Source organism: Octopus bimaculoides, chromosome 25 (genome assembly GCF_046866305.1).
Source record: "Octopus bimaculoides isolate indiv1 chromosome 25, ASM4686630v1, whole genome shotgun sequence".
Classification (NCBI taxonomy): Eukaryota; Metazoa; Mollusca; class Cephalopoda; order Octopoda; family Octopodidae; genus Octopus; species Octopus bimaculoides.
In genome coordinates, this window is record NC_142952.1 from 727331 (window position 1) to 742993 (window position 15663).

At 38.0% G+C, this 15663-nt stretch overlaps 1 protein-coding gene across 2 annotated transcripts in view; it reads right to left on the reverse strand.

The window, feature by feature from the left end:
* Positions 1–244: 244 nt before the first annotated feature.
* LOC106881083 (uncharacterized) overlaps positions 245–15663 on the reverse strand; it is a 31929-nt gene continuing 16510 nt past the window's right edge. The window contains exons 1-13 of one of the 2 annotated variants that reach the window (XM_089341931.1): positions 14881–15354; positions 13929–14047; positions 13016–13186; positions 11707–11978; positions 10896–11151; positions 9595–10552; positions 9365–9473; positions 8925–9104; positions 7882–7981; positions 7113–7286; positions 4800–6416; positions 2207–3651; positions 245–390 (exon numbers count right to left, since the gene is read on the reverse strand). In XM_089341931.1, coding sequence (XP_089198057.1) covers positions 265–390; positions 2207–3651; positions 4800–6416; positions 7113–7286; positions 7882–7981; positions 8925–9104; positions 9365–9473; positions 9595–10552; positions 10896–11151; positions 11707–11978; positions 13016–13186; positions 13929–13980 — 5460 coding nt within the window. In that variant the 5' untranslated portion in view covers positions 13981–14047; positions 14881–15354 and the 3' untranslated portion in view covers positions 245–264. Of the gene's footprint in view, positions 391–2206; positions 3652–4799; positions 6417–7112; positions 7287–7881; positions 7982–8924; positions 9105–9364; positions 9474–9594; positions 10553–10895; positions 11152–11706; positions 11979–13015; positions 13187–13928; positions 14048–14880; positions 15355–15663 lie in introns of those variants that run through there. The other variant, XM_089341932.1, reaches the window with a different exon arrangement.

Sequence of the window (15663 nt, forward strand, 5' to 3'; positions counted from 1 at the left end):
AGCTAAAAATAAGAACCAAATGTACCGCAAAATTGCAGCTAAAATAAAAAGAAGAAAGAAAGGACAGAAAATAAGGAAGAAAAAAGCATAAAGAAAAACAAAAAAAAGACAGACAGGATGGCCAAGGCTGGAAAGCCATTTAGTTCATGGGTTAACCTGGGGAACAACAATAACAACAACAACAACAGAGAACATTTAAATAAAAGATTCTCAATAAAATACACCATTTCATTGAAGCCAAAACTTTGATAACGAAAATATTTTTTATTTCAAAGCATCATTATTATCATCGTCAGAGGCAGTTGCAGAAGAAATGGATTTCGGTGGGACACTGTCCAAAGAATCAGCATGGAGATGGTCAAGGAAATGGTCGATCTCTGATTTGTTCAACTGAAAATAAATTTGGGAAATTGGCATTAATTATATACATACTTGTGTGTGTGTGTGTGTGTGTGTGTGTGTGTGTGTGTGTGTGTGTGTGTGTGTGTGTGTGTGTGTGTGTGTGTGTGTGTGTGTGTGTGTGTGTGTGTGTGTGTGTGTGTGTGTGTGCGTGTGCGTATACATATATATATATATATACTGTAAGTTTAGAGGGAATACTTGATAAGTGTAAGCACCTGTATATGCCAGATAGTGGGAGAGGTGAGAGAATTTATGTTTGGTATATATATATATATATATATATATATGATGCCATAGGTATGCAACCAGCAACTATTCCAGATGAAATTCACAACCATCTGAGCCCCACTCTGTCTTGTCTATTCTTACTTTGCTCACACTCATTCAATATATAGATATATAAACATATATATGTACGTATATATACATATATATGTGTGTGTGTATGTATATATATATATATATATATATATATATATATGCACACACGTTTGCTTTTATGTCAAGTTATATATAAAAACAATTTAACATCAACTCTTTCACATTTCAACTGGTCATGTCCAGCTTCTCACACCTACCCTACAATGTCATTCTTAAAATCAAACAATGACGTCATCAAAATCTCAATACTATGAGAGATGATCCAGGCTGAATTGAAAACATTGTGAATAATTAAGTCTTATATATATATATATATATATATAACAAAATGCTAAATGGTTAAACTGAAGATTTACTCCACGACGCCTGTGTCTGTGTGCCTACACACACACACACACACACACACACACACATTGTTGACATCATAGGAATTTTATAAACTTTCAAGAGAATATGAATTAATTCCTTTTTGGCAAATCTCGAAGGACACACATACAGAGCTATCATCACCATGTGATTATTGGATGGAAAAAGTTGAAGGCTGCCATCGACTTTTACTATCCAAAGGTTTTTTTTCAACACAATATTTACATGCAGTTATTTTCGCACTCTGTGTGTGTGTGTGTGTGTGTGTGTTCGTCTTTTTCTCTTTCAGTCATCACCACCTTTAGTCAAACTAATCGACCCTAAGACTTATTCTATCAATCTCTTTGGCTGAACTGCTAAGTTATGGGGACATAAACACACAAACATCAGTTGTCAAGTGACAGTGGGGGACAAACACAGACACAGAGGCTATAGTAGAAGACCGTCGCCCAAGGTGCCACACTGGGACTGAACCTGGAAGCATGCGGTTGGGAAGCAAGCTTCTTACCACACAGCCACTCCTGTGCCTATGACAGGGTTTTTTTTTTTAATTTCCATCCACTAAATCCACTGACAAGACTCTGGTCATCCTGAGGGTGAAATGAAAAGACATTTGCCTAAGGTTCCATGCAGTGAGACAGAACCTGGGACCATGAGCTTGAGAAGCAATCATTTCAAACGGCATGTCTGCATCTACCACCCATCATCATCGTTTAACGTCCGCTTTTCATGCTGGCATGGGTTGGACTGTTTGACTGAGGACTGGTGCAGCCATCTGGCTCACCAGTCCTCAGTCAAGTCGTCCAACCCATGTGTGAAATGCTTGCTTCTCAAGCTCATGGTCCCAGGCTCTGTCTCACTGCATGGAACCTTAGGCAAATGTCTTTTCATTTCACCCTCAGGACGACCAGAGCCTTGTCAGTGGATGGAAACTTTAAAAAAAAATGTTGTTGCATTCAATCACCACCCCAACCCCCACTAACCCCATGAAGGTAGTGCCCCAGTATGACCTCAGCCTTCTGACTGAAACCAATAAAATAATAAAACTCTTTCTTACCTTACTTAATGAAATCTCGGATTCTACACACTCCTTCCTGTTCCCCTTTTTCCTCTCCTTATCATCATCATTATCATTATCATCATCATCAACATAAAGTTTCCTTTTTATTCCTTTCTTTTTCTTTACATTTTCATTGTTTTTATTATTATTTTTCTTTCTGACACTTTTCTTCACACTTTGCCTTTGCACCTCTCTATGACTGAAGTTGTGTTTATCTGTTGAGGATGAGGTTGTGGGGGTGGTGATTGTGGTGGTGGCAGTGGTGATACTGGTAGTAGTAGTAGTGGTGGTGGTGGTAGCAAAAGTCTGTTTGTTAGGAGTGGTCAGTGGTGATGTGGGCAAAAGAGCAAATGGCTGCAGTGGACTAGTAAAACGCACTGGCGGATGCACGTAACCTACAGTGTCGCTTAGATTTAATGGTGGACTGGCACATTTAGAAGATGCGGTGGTAGTTGTTTTGGTTCTAATGTTTGATGTCTGGTGGTGGTGGTGGTGTTGTTGTGTGATGTTAATATCAGCAGAATCTGCTGACAGTGAAGATGGCGTCAATGAACTTTCATAAGACTTGCTACAATTGTAGCGTAGAGTCGATAGAATGTCTATAGCCACCTGTTCATCTTCTTCGATAAGATGATCCCCTATCTCGGGGTTAACATCAACATTTGCAGCATTGTCCTTTTGGCTGACCATTTTGTCAGTAGGTTCTGATGTGGATACGCCACCTCCCATAACAGACTTAGGCCGGAACCCACTAACTATCTTTCTTAAAGGTCGTCCTACAAGTCCAGACATGTGACAAGAAGTATTGGTGTACTGTCCTATTCTTGACCCTGTTAAAATTGTCCTTGAAAGATATTGGGTTTTGGCACTGTTAATCAACCCCTGACTCGGATAAATATGTGAAGCCATTTTACAGTTGCCTACTCGGTCCATCGTTATAAAAGTACTTTTGTTACCATCAACAGACGTAGATTCTCTCTCATTACTTCTGACATTATTATTACAAACTGTAGCATCAAGACCAGCTTTTGAAACAATTTTGCCTCCATCATCCAGATGAACAGAATCAACACTATCACCCATTGTGGAAGAAATGCCACAATTTCTTAATTCTGAAAATTTTGGATCCGAGTCAGAAGCTGAAGCCAAAGTTAACGGTTTCAGTCTTTTTGGCAACGGTTCCTTGTCACAGTTGTGAATGGAAGCAGATTCTATTTTAGACATACAATTCAGAATGTAATCTGTTAGAATTGGTGTCCCAATAAAATTACTAAGTTGCTCACGAACACTTTTGGCATCCATCGAGTAACTTGATATTTTATTTGTCTGTTGGTTTTTCATCTTCAAGATAATGTTGTCTGTATTTGGTTTCATTTCAATTGTTAAAGTATCATCAGAAGCTCTAGCCAGAACAATATTCTTGTCTTCCTTTTGATGGGAAACTGTAAACCAAAGAAAAGAAAAAATGTTATTCTATAAATGTTAACCGACAGAGAAGGCAAACAAACGGGGGAAATTTACCTGTGATTGGGTCTCATCAGGTGTTTATGACCAATCCCAGAGAAACGAGCAGCACAAATCTAATAGATCCAGAGAACTGGGGCCACTAATTTGCATATCATCTTTTATCCTTTTTACTTGTTTCAATCATAAGACTGCGGCCATGCTGAGGCACCATGGCACCACTTTGCAGAATTTTTAGTTGAATGAATCAACCCCAATTTTTAATTCAATTTCTTTTAAGCCTGGAACTTATTCAATCAGTCTCTTTTGCTAATCCACTAAGTCATGGCGACATAAACACACCAACACTAGTTAGTAGTGGGGAACAAACACAGGTACAAAGACACACACACACACACATATAGGGACTGAACTTGAGACTGTGTAGTTGGGAAGCTAGATTCTTACCACACAGCCACGCCTGTCATAGATTACCATTTGGAACAGACTTAACAAGAAATTCTTCTACAAAATTATGATGGAAGGCAATGTTTTCTCCATCACCATTGCTTTAACATCTACTTTGTCATGCTGGCATGGGTTGGATGGAGTTTATTAAGGAAGATCTTGTACAGCTGGGTGCCCTTCCTGTTGCCAACCCTCACTGTTTCCAAGCGAGGTAATATTTCCTCATGGCCAGACATGGAGTCACAGAAGATTGGAAAAGAATAACAACCAAGAGGAGCAGACACAAACACTCACACACACATATATGACAAGCTTCCACATAGTTTCCAGGTAGATAGTGGCATTGATCAGCCTAGGGCCATAGTAGAAGACACATGCCGAAGGTGTCATGCAATGGGACTGAACCCAAAACCATTCGGTTGGGAAGCAAGCTTGGAAAATCATGAACGCTGACTTGACACTGAAAACATTCAAACATCAGAAAGAAAATTCTTTTACAGCATTTCAAAGTTTTGTGGAGGTACATGGCTTGGTGGTTAGAGTGTTGGAACCATGAACATAAGATTATGGTTTCAATTCCTGGACTGGGCAAGGCATTATGTTCTTTTAAGTTGCTCTTTTGAGTCTGTATGATTCAGGAAGAATCTATTTCAAAACTTGAGAGAAATATGGAACTTACCAATGGTTTCTTCAGAAACGACTGGTAAACTCAACGTAATGACTTTTGATGGAATTACACTTGCAGGTGGCTTCATCATAGCAATTGGTTGAAATTTCGTTTGCGTTGCTGAAGATGTGTCTGTTGGTTGTCGACTTTTCCTCTTTTTAATGCTGTCTGTTTTTGAAACTCTGCGAATTCCCGTTTGGTTGGATTGCAGAATGCAATTCCTAACAGGAATAAATGATGTAATCGGTCGAGACGATATCATATTGGTAATACAAGGTTGGGATAGGACAGGGTTGAAAATTGCAGATGTTACTTGAGATGGTACAACAGCTGTTGTGACAGCAACATTCACATTCGAGTAATTAGGGGCTCCACTGGGTAACTGATCAATCAATTTCACTGCAGAAGGCACATTCTTTAAGGAGAAAGCATTTAGTGATGAAGGTTGTAGGGTATTGTTAGGCTGCAGTCTCACAACATGAACGTTTGATGGAAAGGAATTAGGGGGTGGAGCTACAGGTAGGGTGTTGGTAATTTCACTGGCACCTTTTTGAACTGGTTGTTCACAATTACTGTCAGCAGAAGGTGGTTGTATTTTAGAAGGAGTTAACAAAACGAAAGCGGGATTAGTTGAAGGGACTAGTGTAGAGGTCAAACACTGGACTGGTTGAAATGGAAGGGACAATGGGAAAGGGACATTGTTTCCTAATGTGTCTTTTGTGTGAGACAGAACTTGTAAATTACTATTTGCGATCGGTGCCACTGGCACAGAATGGAGAGCAACAGATGCTTTCAAAGAATTGCTTTTAGAAGCAACACAAGTAGTTCCTTCTGCAGCGCTAGTTGAAGCTGATGTATATGTAAGACGTGCAACTGCGATTGTTTTCACTGGACATTTCAGTTGTGTTGAAGAATTGGAACTCTGTTGTACAGAAGAGGACGAAGGAGATGCTGCTGAGGTGTTGGTTGTTAAGAGTTGCTCACAGAAGTCTCTTACATCATCAGTAGGTTGTATTACTGTATTAGCAGAGAGAGAAGTAGTGGTAGAAGACACACCCACTGCAGTAGAAGACACACCCGTTGCAGTAGAAGGCACGCCCACTGCAGAAGACACGCCTGCTGCAGTAGAAGACATGCCCATTGCAGTAGAAGACACACCTGCTGCAATAGAAGGCACACCTACTGCAGTAGAAGACATGTCCACTGCAGTAGAAGACACGCCCACTGCAGTAGAAGACACACCCACTGCAGTAGAAGACACACCCACTGCAGCAGACATTTGTGGTGATGAAACTTGGTTATGTAAAACTGGAGATTGAATTGAATTGCCTTCTCTTCCTTCGATTGAAGTGAAATTTTTGCAAGTCTTAGAATCTTTGCTTTTATTTTGAATGGCAGGTAAATGTTCAGACTCAGTTTCACTGATTTTGCTGGAACTTTCCACATTTTGGACATCAGGTTGATTCTCTGTTAGGCTAGAAATATCACAAGTTGACGGCACTTCATCATCTTGTTTTTCCTCAATAGAATTCTGGTCTAAAGAATTGTCTTGAGAATGTGAACTGGACTCATCTGGACAAAGTTTATCAACAATTTGTAAGAATGTGCTTGGTGCCTTCCGATTTATTCCTTCAAAACAGAAAAAGAAAAAAGTTTTTTTTTTTTTTATGTGAAGCATTTTGGATTATATATTCTTTTCTACTCTAGGCACAAGGCCTGAAATTTTGGGGGAGGAGCCAGCCGATTAGATCGACCCCAGTATGCAACTGGTACTTAATTTACCGACCCTCGAAAGGATGAAAGGCAAAGTCAACATTGGCGGAATTTGAACTCAGAACATAAAGAAAGACAAAATACCATTAAGCATTTCACCTGGCATGCTAACGATTCTGCCAGCTCTCTCCGCCTTATTTTGTATTATATATTAAATAATCAAAATACAGTAGTGAGAGAAGTTGTTGGTGAAGACACACCCACACGAGAAAATACAGACGGTAGAGAAGACGGAGCCAAAATATTGTCCCAGGGATCTCATCATAGGCTGATGAGGACCTGCTACTGGTACCATGGTCAAGTGGTCAGTGACTAAACCGATTCCCAACTTGAATACTTTCCTACTTTTGTGAGGAGGATGTCTGGACACCCAACAGGATTAAAAACTATTGAAATACAAATTGTCAAAACTGGCAGAGAGTCATCTACAATGGCTGCTTGGGTCAGCAAGATTCAGAGAAAGGGATGAAAATTATGTCCTTAACACATAAAAATAATTTGAACAAAAACACAATCAAGAAAAGAAAAGAAAAAAGGAAAGAAATTTCTTACGGTTTTCATTATTTTCATCATTGGAAGAACTGGTATGGATGGCATTGGCATTCTCAAGAGAAGACATTTTTGACCGTTGTCCAGTGTCTTTGTGAAGATGACTGGAATAAGAATTGGTTTCTTCAAGTTCAATACCTTGATAAGAATTATCATCAGAGATGCCTTCATCAGAAACTGGGAAAATATTTTTAAAAAACCATCAAATAAGAGAGTATTGTAGTTTGCTTGAAGCATTGTGTATTGTTTGTAAAGAATAAAATGTTTTGAATGACACAACAATGCACTTTAATACAAACAATGGACTGTTGTAATAACTGTTGTAATTTAATCATCCAAAGTCTGATATGATATTTCGGAATAAAATCCCTTCTTCAGATATCCCTAGGAATTGATGGAATCGCTAGAAGGGGGGAAAAAAAGGAAGCTGCATGTATAAGACATAACTTAGAAGCAGCGATGAAAGACAAAGTTGACCTTGGTGGAATTTGAACTCAGAACATAAAGACATGAAATGCTGCTAACCATTCTGCAAACCCACTGCCTTATATAACTAACCTCTCTCATGGTATCATTGACAAGTTAACTCCCACTATGTAGGTTTTTAAAATAAAATTAAAATGTGTAATTAATAAAAAAATTTCTTGATTTAAAAACAATAATTCCTTTGTTTGTTTGTGTCATTTTTTTAATAAGAAATATTTAAAGAAATTCAATAGAAATACTTAACGAAATTAATAAAGAGCAATAAAAATTCAGTCCAATATTATACCAGATGTAAACAGTTTGAGAAGATCATCAAGAACTGGAATCCCATCATTGCTTGTCTGGTTGATAACTTCTTCAATGTCATCTTTGGTCATATGGAAGTCCTAGACGAGAAAGAGAGAGAGAGAGAGAGAGAGAGAGAGAGAGAGAGATAGAGAGAGAGAGATCTCATTAAAAACAAAACATTTTAGCACTTTCACAGATATCATCATCATCACCATCATTTAATATTCCAAGCCAGAATTAAAACAAAGGCAATGTATTTCAACAGAAATATGGTAACCTGGGCTCTCATTCCTAAGGTATTTTTCAATGTTGCTGTTGTTATTATTATTACTATTATTATTGTTATTATTATTCAGGTCACTGCCTGGAATCGAACTCTAATGTTGGGGTTAGTAGCCCACGCTCTTAACCAATTATAATAACAATAACATCGAAAAATACCTTAGGAATGAGAACCCAGGTTCGAAATTTCCCCAAGACACCTGATGAAGGCTGGAGGGTTTATCAGCCGAAGCGTTGTGTTAACAACAAACAAGATGAGGACAAATATCCATCAAATGTAAATAATGTACATAATTCCGCATCTTTTGAATATAGAACTGAATAAATTATTGTTTAACAGCCAGATGCCCTGAAGCATTACTTGTTTTGCAAGTAGGGGATCTTTTACTTCACATATCTTTAAAGACACAAACCCAATGGACAATTTGTTGCCAGGAGACACAACATCACTGCTTGTAAGTTGTAATTTTCAGCAAAGTACAAATACAAACCAATGCATTGGTAAACTACAATATTTTTTTTGTCTTTTCTTATGGCTTAGTTAGACATGGAAATGCAGCATCCATGAGTTGTTTTTTCTTGTAGGATCTACAAATCTGGTGGGGAAAAAGGAAGAGACAACAAAAAAAAAGAGGACACCTTTGTCAGCTCCCAATTTTGGCACCATGCAATAATAAACCCTCAAAACTTGTAAATAATTTCATCAAGAGCCAAAAGTTAGTCCACTTTTTGTCTTTTACAGAACTTTGTTATACTCACAGTCAATAATATATCAGCCATTAGTTTATCACAGTCTGCAGGCTGTTTTTCTTCCACTTGTTTCTGTTCACCATTCTTTGATGCTAAATCCAACTTTGAATCACCATAAAGTTTCTTGTTGATGTTGGCAGCCAGCGCTTTAGCTAGGCTGGTCTCAGAAATAACTTTTTCAACAAATGTCTGTGAAACAAAACAAAAAAAGATGTGTTAATAATGACAAATGGCATAAAGACAATGAGCTGGTGGAATCGTTAGCATAACAAACAAAATGCTTGGTGGTATTTAGTCCACCTTTACTTTCTGAGTCAAAATTCTGCCAAAGTTGACTTTGCCTTTCAGAGTTGACAAAAAATTTAGCTGAAACACCCAGCATAATACTCTCTTCTAGCACATAGTGTTAACAATGGAAACAACAGAAAACAAGCAGAATTTTCACTTACCGGAATAGAATCTTTGTTATAAGAACCGTCTTGACTGTTACTGGAATCCGCTCGTAACTGGGAAGGTCCAGCAGTGAAAATATCCAGAGGTCTTTTCTCCGGTGGACATCTACAAGAAATTGAAAATAATAGCAATAATGATGATGATGATGATGGTGGTTTAAAACATGTCGCAAACAAGTGAACTTCTGAGGTCCAAAACCTGCATCGTATTGGATTATTATACATACCGTTTCCGTTTTGATTTTGCATAATCCGTTTCCAGTTGTTTCGAAGGAGTCAGCGAGTCAAAGAAGGGGGCATCTCTGTCTCGGACGGGAGTATTTAATGTTTCGTACAAATGTTGGGGAGCTTTCTGAGAGGAAGACTTCACTGGAGTTCGATAAATATTAGGCGAGGTCTTTGTTGGGGTGAATGCCAAACCGGCCATACTGTAAAAGTTGGGTTGGGTCACTGAGGTGATCAGACTGGGTGAGGTGGTGAAAGAGGGGGTAAATAAAGAGAGACTGTTCACAGGAAGATTTGATGATGATGATGATGATGTGGTGGTGGTGGTGGTGGAGGCAGCAGAAGTAGTAGTGGTTGTATCAGCAGTGGTGGTGGTGGTGGTGGAGGTGGCAGTGGTGGAAGGAGAGACAGGAGTTGAAGGTGAAGGGGCCACATCAACACTAGGGCCCGTTTCTAACACAGATACACATTCTGCAGATGACTGTTTGGTCTCGTCAGGTGATTGAGTATTTGATAATAATGATGGATCCCTTGCAGGTTTTTCAGAGAGGCATATGGTTGCAGAGGTGGTGGTGGTAGTAGTTGTGGTCAGTTCTGTCAATGGGCCTGTTGTAGATGTTGTTAAAGCTGCTGCTGTTGTTGGAGTTGATGATGATGATGATAATGGTGACAATGACAATGGTAGAGTAGAAAGTGAACATGAAGGTGGTGGTGATGATGGTTGCGATGGTGGTGGTGGTGATAAAGGTGATGATGGTGGTGGTGAAGAAGATGACAGTGGTGAAGAATTAGCAAAGGAGCCATCTTTTAAAGTTCTTTTATCGGCAACAAGTTCCACAGAGGCTGGTTTCTTAGGAGCATTCTGTTGTTTATCATTAGACAGTTCCTTCACATTCTCTGGTGTTGGATCAGAAGCTAACATACCAGAGATTGTTATGGCATTCTGTAGAATATCTGAACCTTTAACCAAAAAAAAAAAAATAGAAAAGAAAAAGATATAAAAATATATAAAGAAAAAAATAATAATCAAAACATAACAAAGGAGCAAGATATAAAAATATATAAAATATACTGTTCAATGTGTTTTCATTATTGCTTTAATGTTTGTATGGGTCAGATGGACTTTATTGAGGCAGATTTTCTCCAGCTGGAAGCCTGTCCGGTCAAAAACCATGTGAAAGCAGACATTGGAGCTCTGCACAGTCCTCTTGTCCATCAGTTCATGTGGAACTGTCCAACCCATGCCAGCATGGAAAAGGAGGGGATGATGATGGTATAGTTAAATCTTTAAGACAGAAATTACCAGTTGAAGATCCTGATTTCTTGCTGCTGGTTGCCTGGTTATTGTCATTACCAGATTCTGGAACCTTCCCTTTTTCAAGTAACACATCTTCATCATTTCTTTCCTCTGCCTCTCCTTCCTCGGTTATTTCTTCTTCATCCGGTGGTGGTGGTGGTGGTTGGTGGGGTGAATTCAAAGAAATTATATCACAGTCTAAATTTTCCAGTGATTCCTCTTGTTGATTTTTCTTCGTTAAAAGATATTGGTAGTTGTTTGGCTGGAAAGGAAAATTGATTAGAAATATTTCAATTGGAATTAAATACACAAAAGAAAATAAAGAAACACACAATGGTGAATAACCATTTTTTGCTGCCAACCAATTTGAGACCATCTCCACTTCTATGAGACATGGCGTCTGGCTTTAAAATTGTTCATATATGAATTAAATTCTTCCATCATAATTATATCCAAGAACTGGTACAGCTTTGTTGTTAAGATCAGTGCAGTGTAGACACAGACTTTGTATAAGTGTAACAGATAGTGAAATATAATAGAAGCAGTGTAACGGAAGAGGGTGGTGCGACAACGGACAGGTTTGAGTGACAACAGACAGCATGGTGTAACAACAGTGTAGTATAATCACAAACAGTATAGTGTAAACACTGCATGGCCATTGTAGCACAGTGGCATTGACAGGTTTCTGTTGTGTCAATGTATAATTATACAAATCTGAAAATTGCTCCACTGAAAGAGACTATCTTCAACGTTATGAAAAGCACAACAGAATTATCTGAAATAGAGGAGTTTTTTGGTTTTTTTTTACAGAAGTTACCTTCTTGAGAGTGACGCTATTTTGCTTCAACTTTTTAACCAAATCATTTCTTGAAGAATGAGTTGTGGATAACAATTCATCACCAATTTTTTCAGGAAGAATTGTAAATGTGTCTCCTTTCTGAATCTTTTGTTGAGTTCTAATTTTGGAGATTGTTGCAACAGTCTTGCTGGAATGGTTTTGAAATGTTCGATATTTCAGCTTTTCTAAAAGGGCTTCGATATCTCTCCATAGGGAATCAATGGATGAACAGGAATTATAACGTTCAAAAGCTAAAACAAAGAATACAAAAAAAGAAGTATTAAAAAAAAATATATCGTCAAAGAAATTTAATAATCTTTTACTGGAGAATTCTAAACAAGTTCAATATCAGAATTTATGACATTATGTCTGAGACACGTGCTCCCTTTCTTATTCTTTGAGAGTTTGTTCTGACACCCATCACTACCTCCCAGTTATCTTCTTCAACCATTTATCCCCTCTGTAGCAAGACACCTGTGCTTGTCTTTCAGCCATACTTCACCCAGCCATACACCCACCCACACCCATCGTTCCCTCTCAAATACTTCTTAGTAGTGGGAGCTTTTCCCTCCTTTTCCTTTTTCCCCAATTCTTTTTCTGTTTTGCAAATTACATGGCAACCTCACTAGTGCTGTGGCATGAAATAAAAAAAAACCCACCCAATCCACACTCTGTCATGTGGTTGGCATTAGGAAGGGCATCCAGCCGTGGAAACCATACCAAAGCAGACACTGGGGCTTGAAGCATCCCTGCAAGTTGCTGGTTCCCTGAAAGCACATGTTAAATGATGATGATGATGATGATGATGAGGTATGGGAGTGTGATTCACAAGTTTCCTTCTCAGCCAAATGTTTTCAAGACCAGAAAGTGTAGAGGATGCTGTAAAAGTTATTGTTGCTTAAAATTAGGCCACGTACGAGCCACAACTTTGGGGCCCAACTGACTACACCTGCACCTATGGACACATGTACTTCAAACTCGTAGTTTTTATTAGTACCAGACACCAAATGGCCAATAATTCTGAACAGACTGAGAAGTGAAGCTTCTCTTATTACAAAATCAATCAAAATTATTGATCAATGGTGCATAGCCACTGCCAAGCCAGAATATATTCATGAGTAGACGTACAAGCTTCTTGCTGGTTCACACATCTCCCAAACATCTTTGAACTGGTCTTAAGTTTACTGATGCAATGTCCATCTCATCAGTGCCTGTGAACGTGGGGGACAGCAGCCCTCTTCCTTTAACCATTTTGTAGAAAAGAAAACTAAAACAGAAAAACACTTACCTTGAGTTTTCATGAATCCAAAATTGTCCAACATCTTCACTAGACTGAAACCCATTATATCCGTAGGATATGCATAGCCTCTCTTCTTTAATTCGTTATATTCACTGAGGTCCTTACATTCCTTAAGGAAAACCTTTGTTGTCTGTGCAAGACCCAGGTCTGTTAAATACCCTGCAGCGAGGAGAGAAATACCACTTTAATCTTCCCTTCTCAAATAACATTTCCTAACAAGAAATGATAAGGCATGGGCATGGCTGTGGGGTTAAGAAATTTGCTTCCCAGCCATGCAGTCTTGGATTCAATGCCACTGAATGGCATCTAAGGAAAGTACCTTTGCTATAGTCTCAGATCGACCCAAGGCGTTGTGGATGCACTTAGAACTCAGAAACCTGGCATATACACTGTGTCCCACATTGCTGGGCAAATCAACCTTCTCTCAATAAATAAATGTGTATTCATCCAAAACCAATTGTTTTCCCACTGACTGTTGGCACCACCTATCTGTGCACATTCGGTTAAAATGAATCTGATCTGCACAGACGCCAACAAATGGCACCTATTTTTGTGACTGGGCAACATTTTCGCTGACAAATTATTAGGCAAGTATACTAAAAATGATTATTGTATCAGAACAAATATTTATTTAATCCATCAAACGACCTCCAGAGAAGCCTATTTGCTGCAGGAAATCTGCTAGAAATAAGAGCTAAAATGCTCTAATGTTGTAGGAAAAGCACATAAATGTATACATGTACGCTCACAGGGGATGATTATATTTTTCCTCAGCAAAAGAGACAAACAGAATAAACACCAGACTTGAATATAAATAAATGCTGGGGTAAATTTGATTGACTAAACTCTTCATGATTGAAACAAGAATTTAAAAAATAAAACAGAGTAAAAGAATGCTTACCTAATACCAGCCTTGCTACTTCTGAGGGTAAGAAATACGGTTTGTTGTTCATGTTTCCCTTAAATACATTTTGACCAACAAATCATGGGAGTCTTTTTATTTTCTTCACACAATGACAGCTAAGTCCAAAAAAAAATGGAAACAAGTATTTGACTTAATTAAAACAAATATAAAGGTAGGGTGGGGTGAAAATAACAAGAAATGAGAAGTTACTTTGTCCCGGGTACTATTTTTCCCCACCCCATATACACATACACATATATATATATATATATATATATATATATATATATATATATATATATATATATAAGACGTGTGCGTGTGTGTGCCGAAACTTTTTTAAGCTCTGAGGATGTAGTACAATATTTACAGAACCTTATTCCCAATATATTATGGGAATGAAAAAGGTAAATGCAATCGTCCGGATTGCTAGAAATAGCTAAATCTCTTTGAAATTACACCATTTCCTGTCTTAAATAGGGAAAGATATATTGGATAATTTAGTCCGAGCTACCTTTAAAAAGCAAAGACAGGACGGCCACAGATGGAATGTCTGCGACTGAATAACAACAATAATTCGTTGTATGACGGAGAATAACCAGCTGAAGCCAAGAACAGTGGTGGGGGTGGGGGGTCTGTGAACTGAATTCGAAGTTTTATATATATACGCACACACACACAAGGATAAGCATATTAAAAGGGGTCTGGGAAAACTCATTTAAATAAAAAGTGTCCTTGGTAATGAAAAGGTAAGGAACCACTGGCCTTAGAACTTCGCTCGATTCGAATAAGATGTTTGTTTTGTTTTCTTGTTTTTTAATCCTATATCCATTACTTTTACAAAGATAAATGCTGACGCTTATCTTAAAAGGCATCCAAAATGTGAACAGAATTATAAGAAAAGAAAAAGATTATTAAGCATTAAAAAACATTATTGATAAACACTTACATTCGGCTCAGCTGTTCGTTCAATGTTTATAACCAATAATCCATTTGTTATAATAATAATAAAGACAGATCACCAGTAACAAACAACATAAAGATATCCTTTAATAGAAGGATAGTCTTTTTTAAAAAAATATATCACAGACCAAATCTTCTCCGCAACTTCGACTTCTTCGGGGAAATAAATACATAACAAAAAAGAGAGAAAGAGACCAAGTGGTTTCCAGTTAGTGTTTGCTGGGATTGTTCATGGTTGATATTATTTCCTTCCGTAATTTCTACGACTTGAGAAGACTTTGCATCAAGATAATAAACTATTAGCTAATGGAGTTAATAAATATAGCCTTTAAATGTAGACAGTTCTGTCTGTGGACGACATTGGTTGATTACGGAAGAAGAAGAACCATTAAAAGAGTGCGCCAAATATTGATGGGGAGATAACTCCGTCGAACTTTATTTTTTGTGATTCTGTCTTCCTTGTCAAAGGGTGAAGTGATGCTGCGAAGTGGTTGAATTTTAATAGTCCCAGGATATCAAACTCGTATGGCTTCGAGGGCAAGATATGGGGAAATTGTTACTTAAAGCTCTATACATAATGTAGGCCACATTAAATAAATGAGTCAAGAATACAGAATGTGTCCAGATTAACTCACTGAACCTCATGATTAAGCACTGCATATTGGAGTGCATCTAATGGGCGTTAGCAAATTTTGTAGAATGATAAATATGTTTGTTACAACTAACATAACTCCTTCCCATTAGCAATGGGGAGCCCTGAAATAAATAA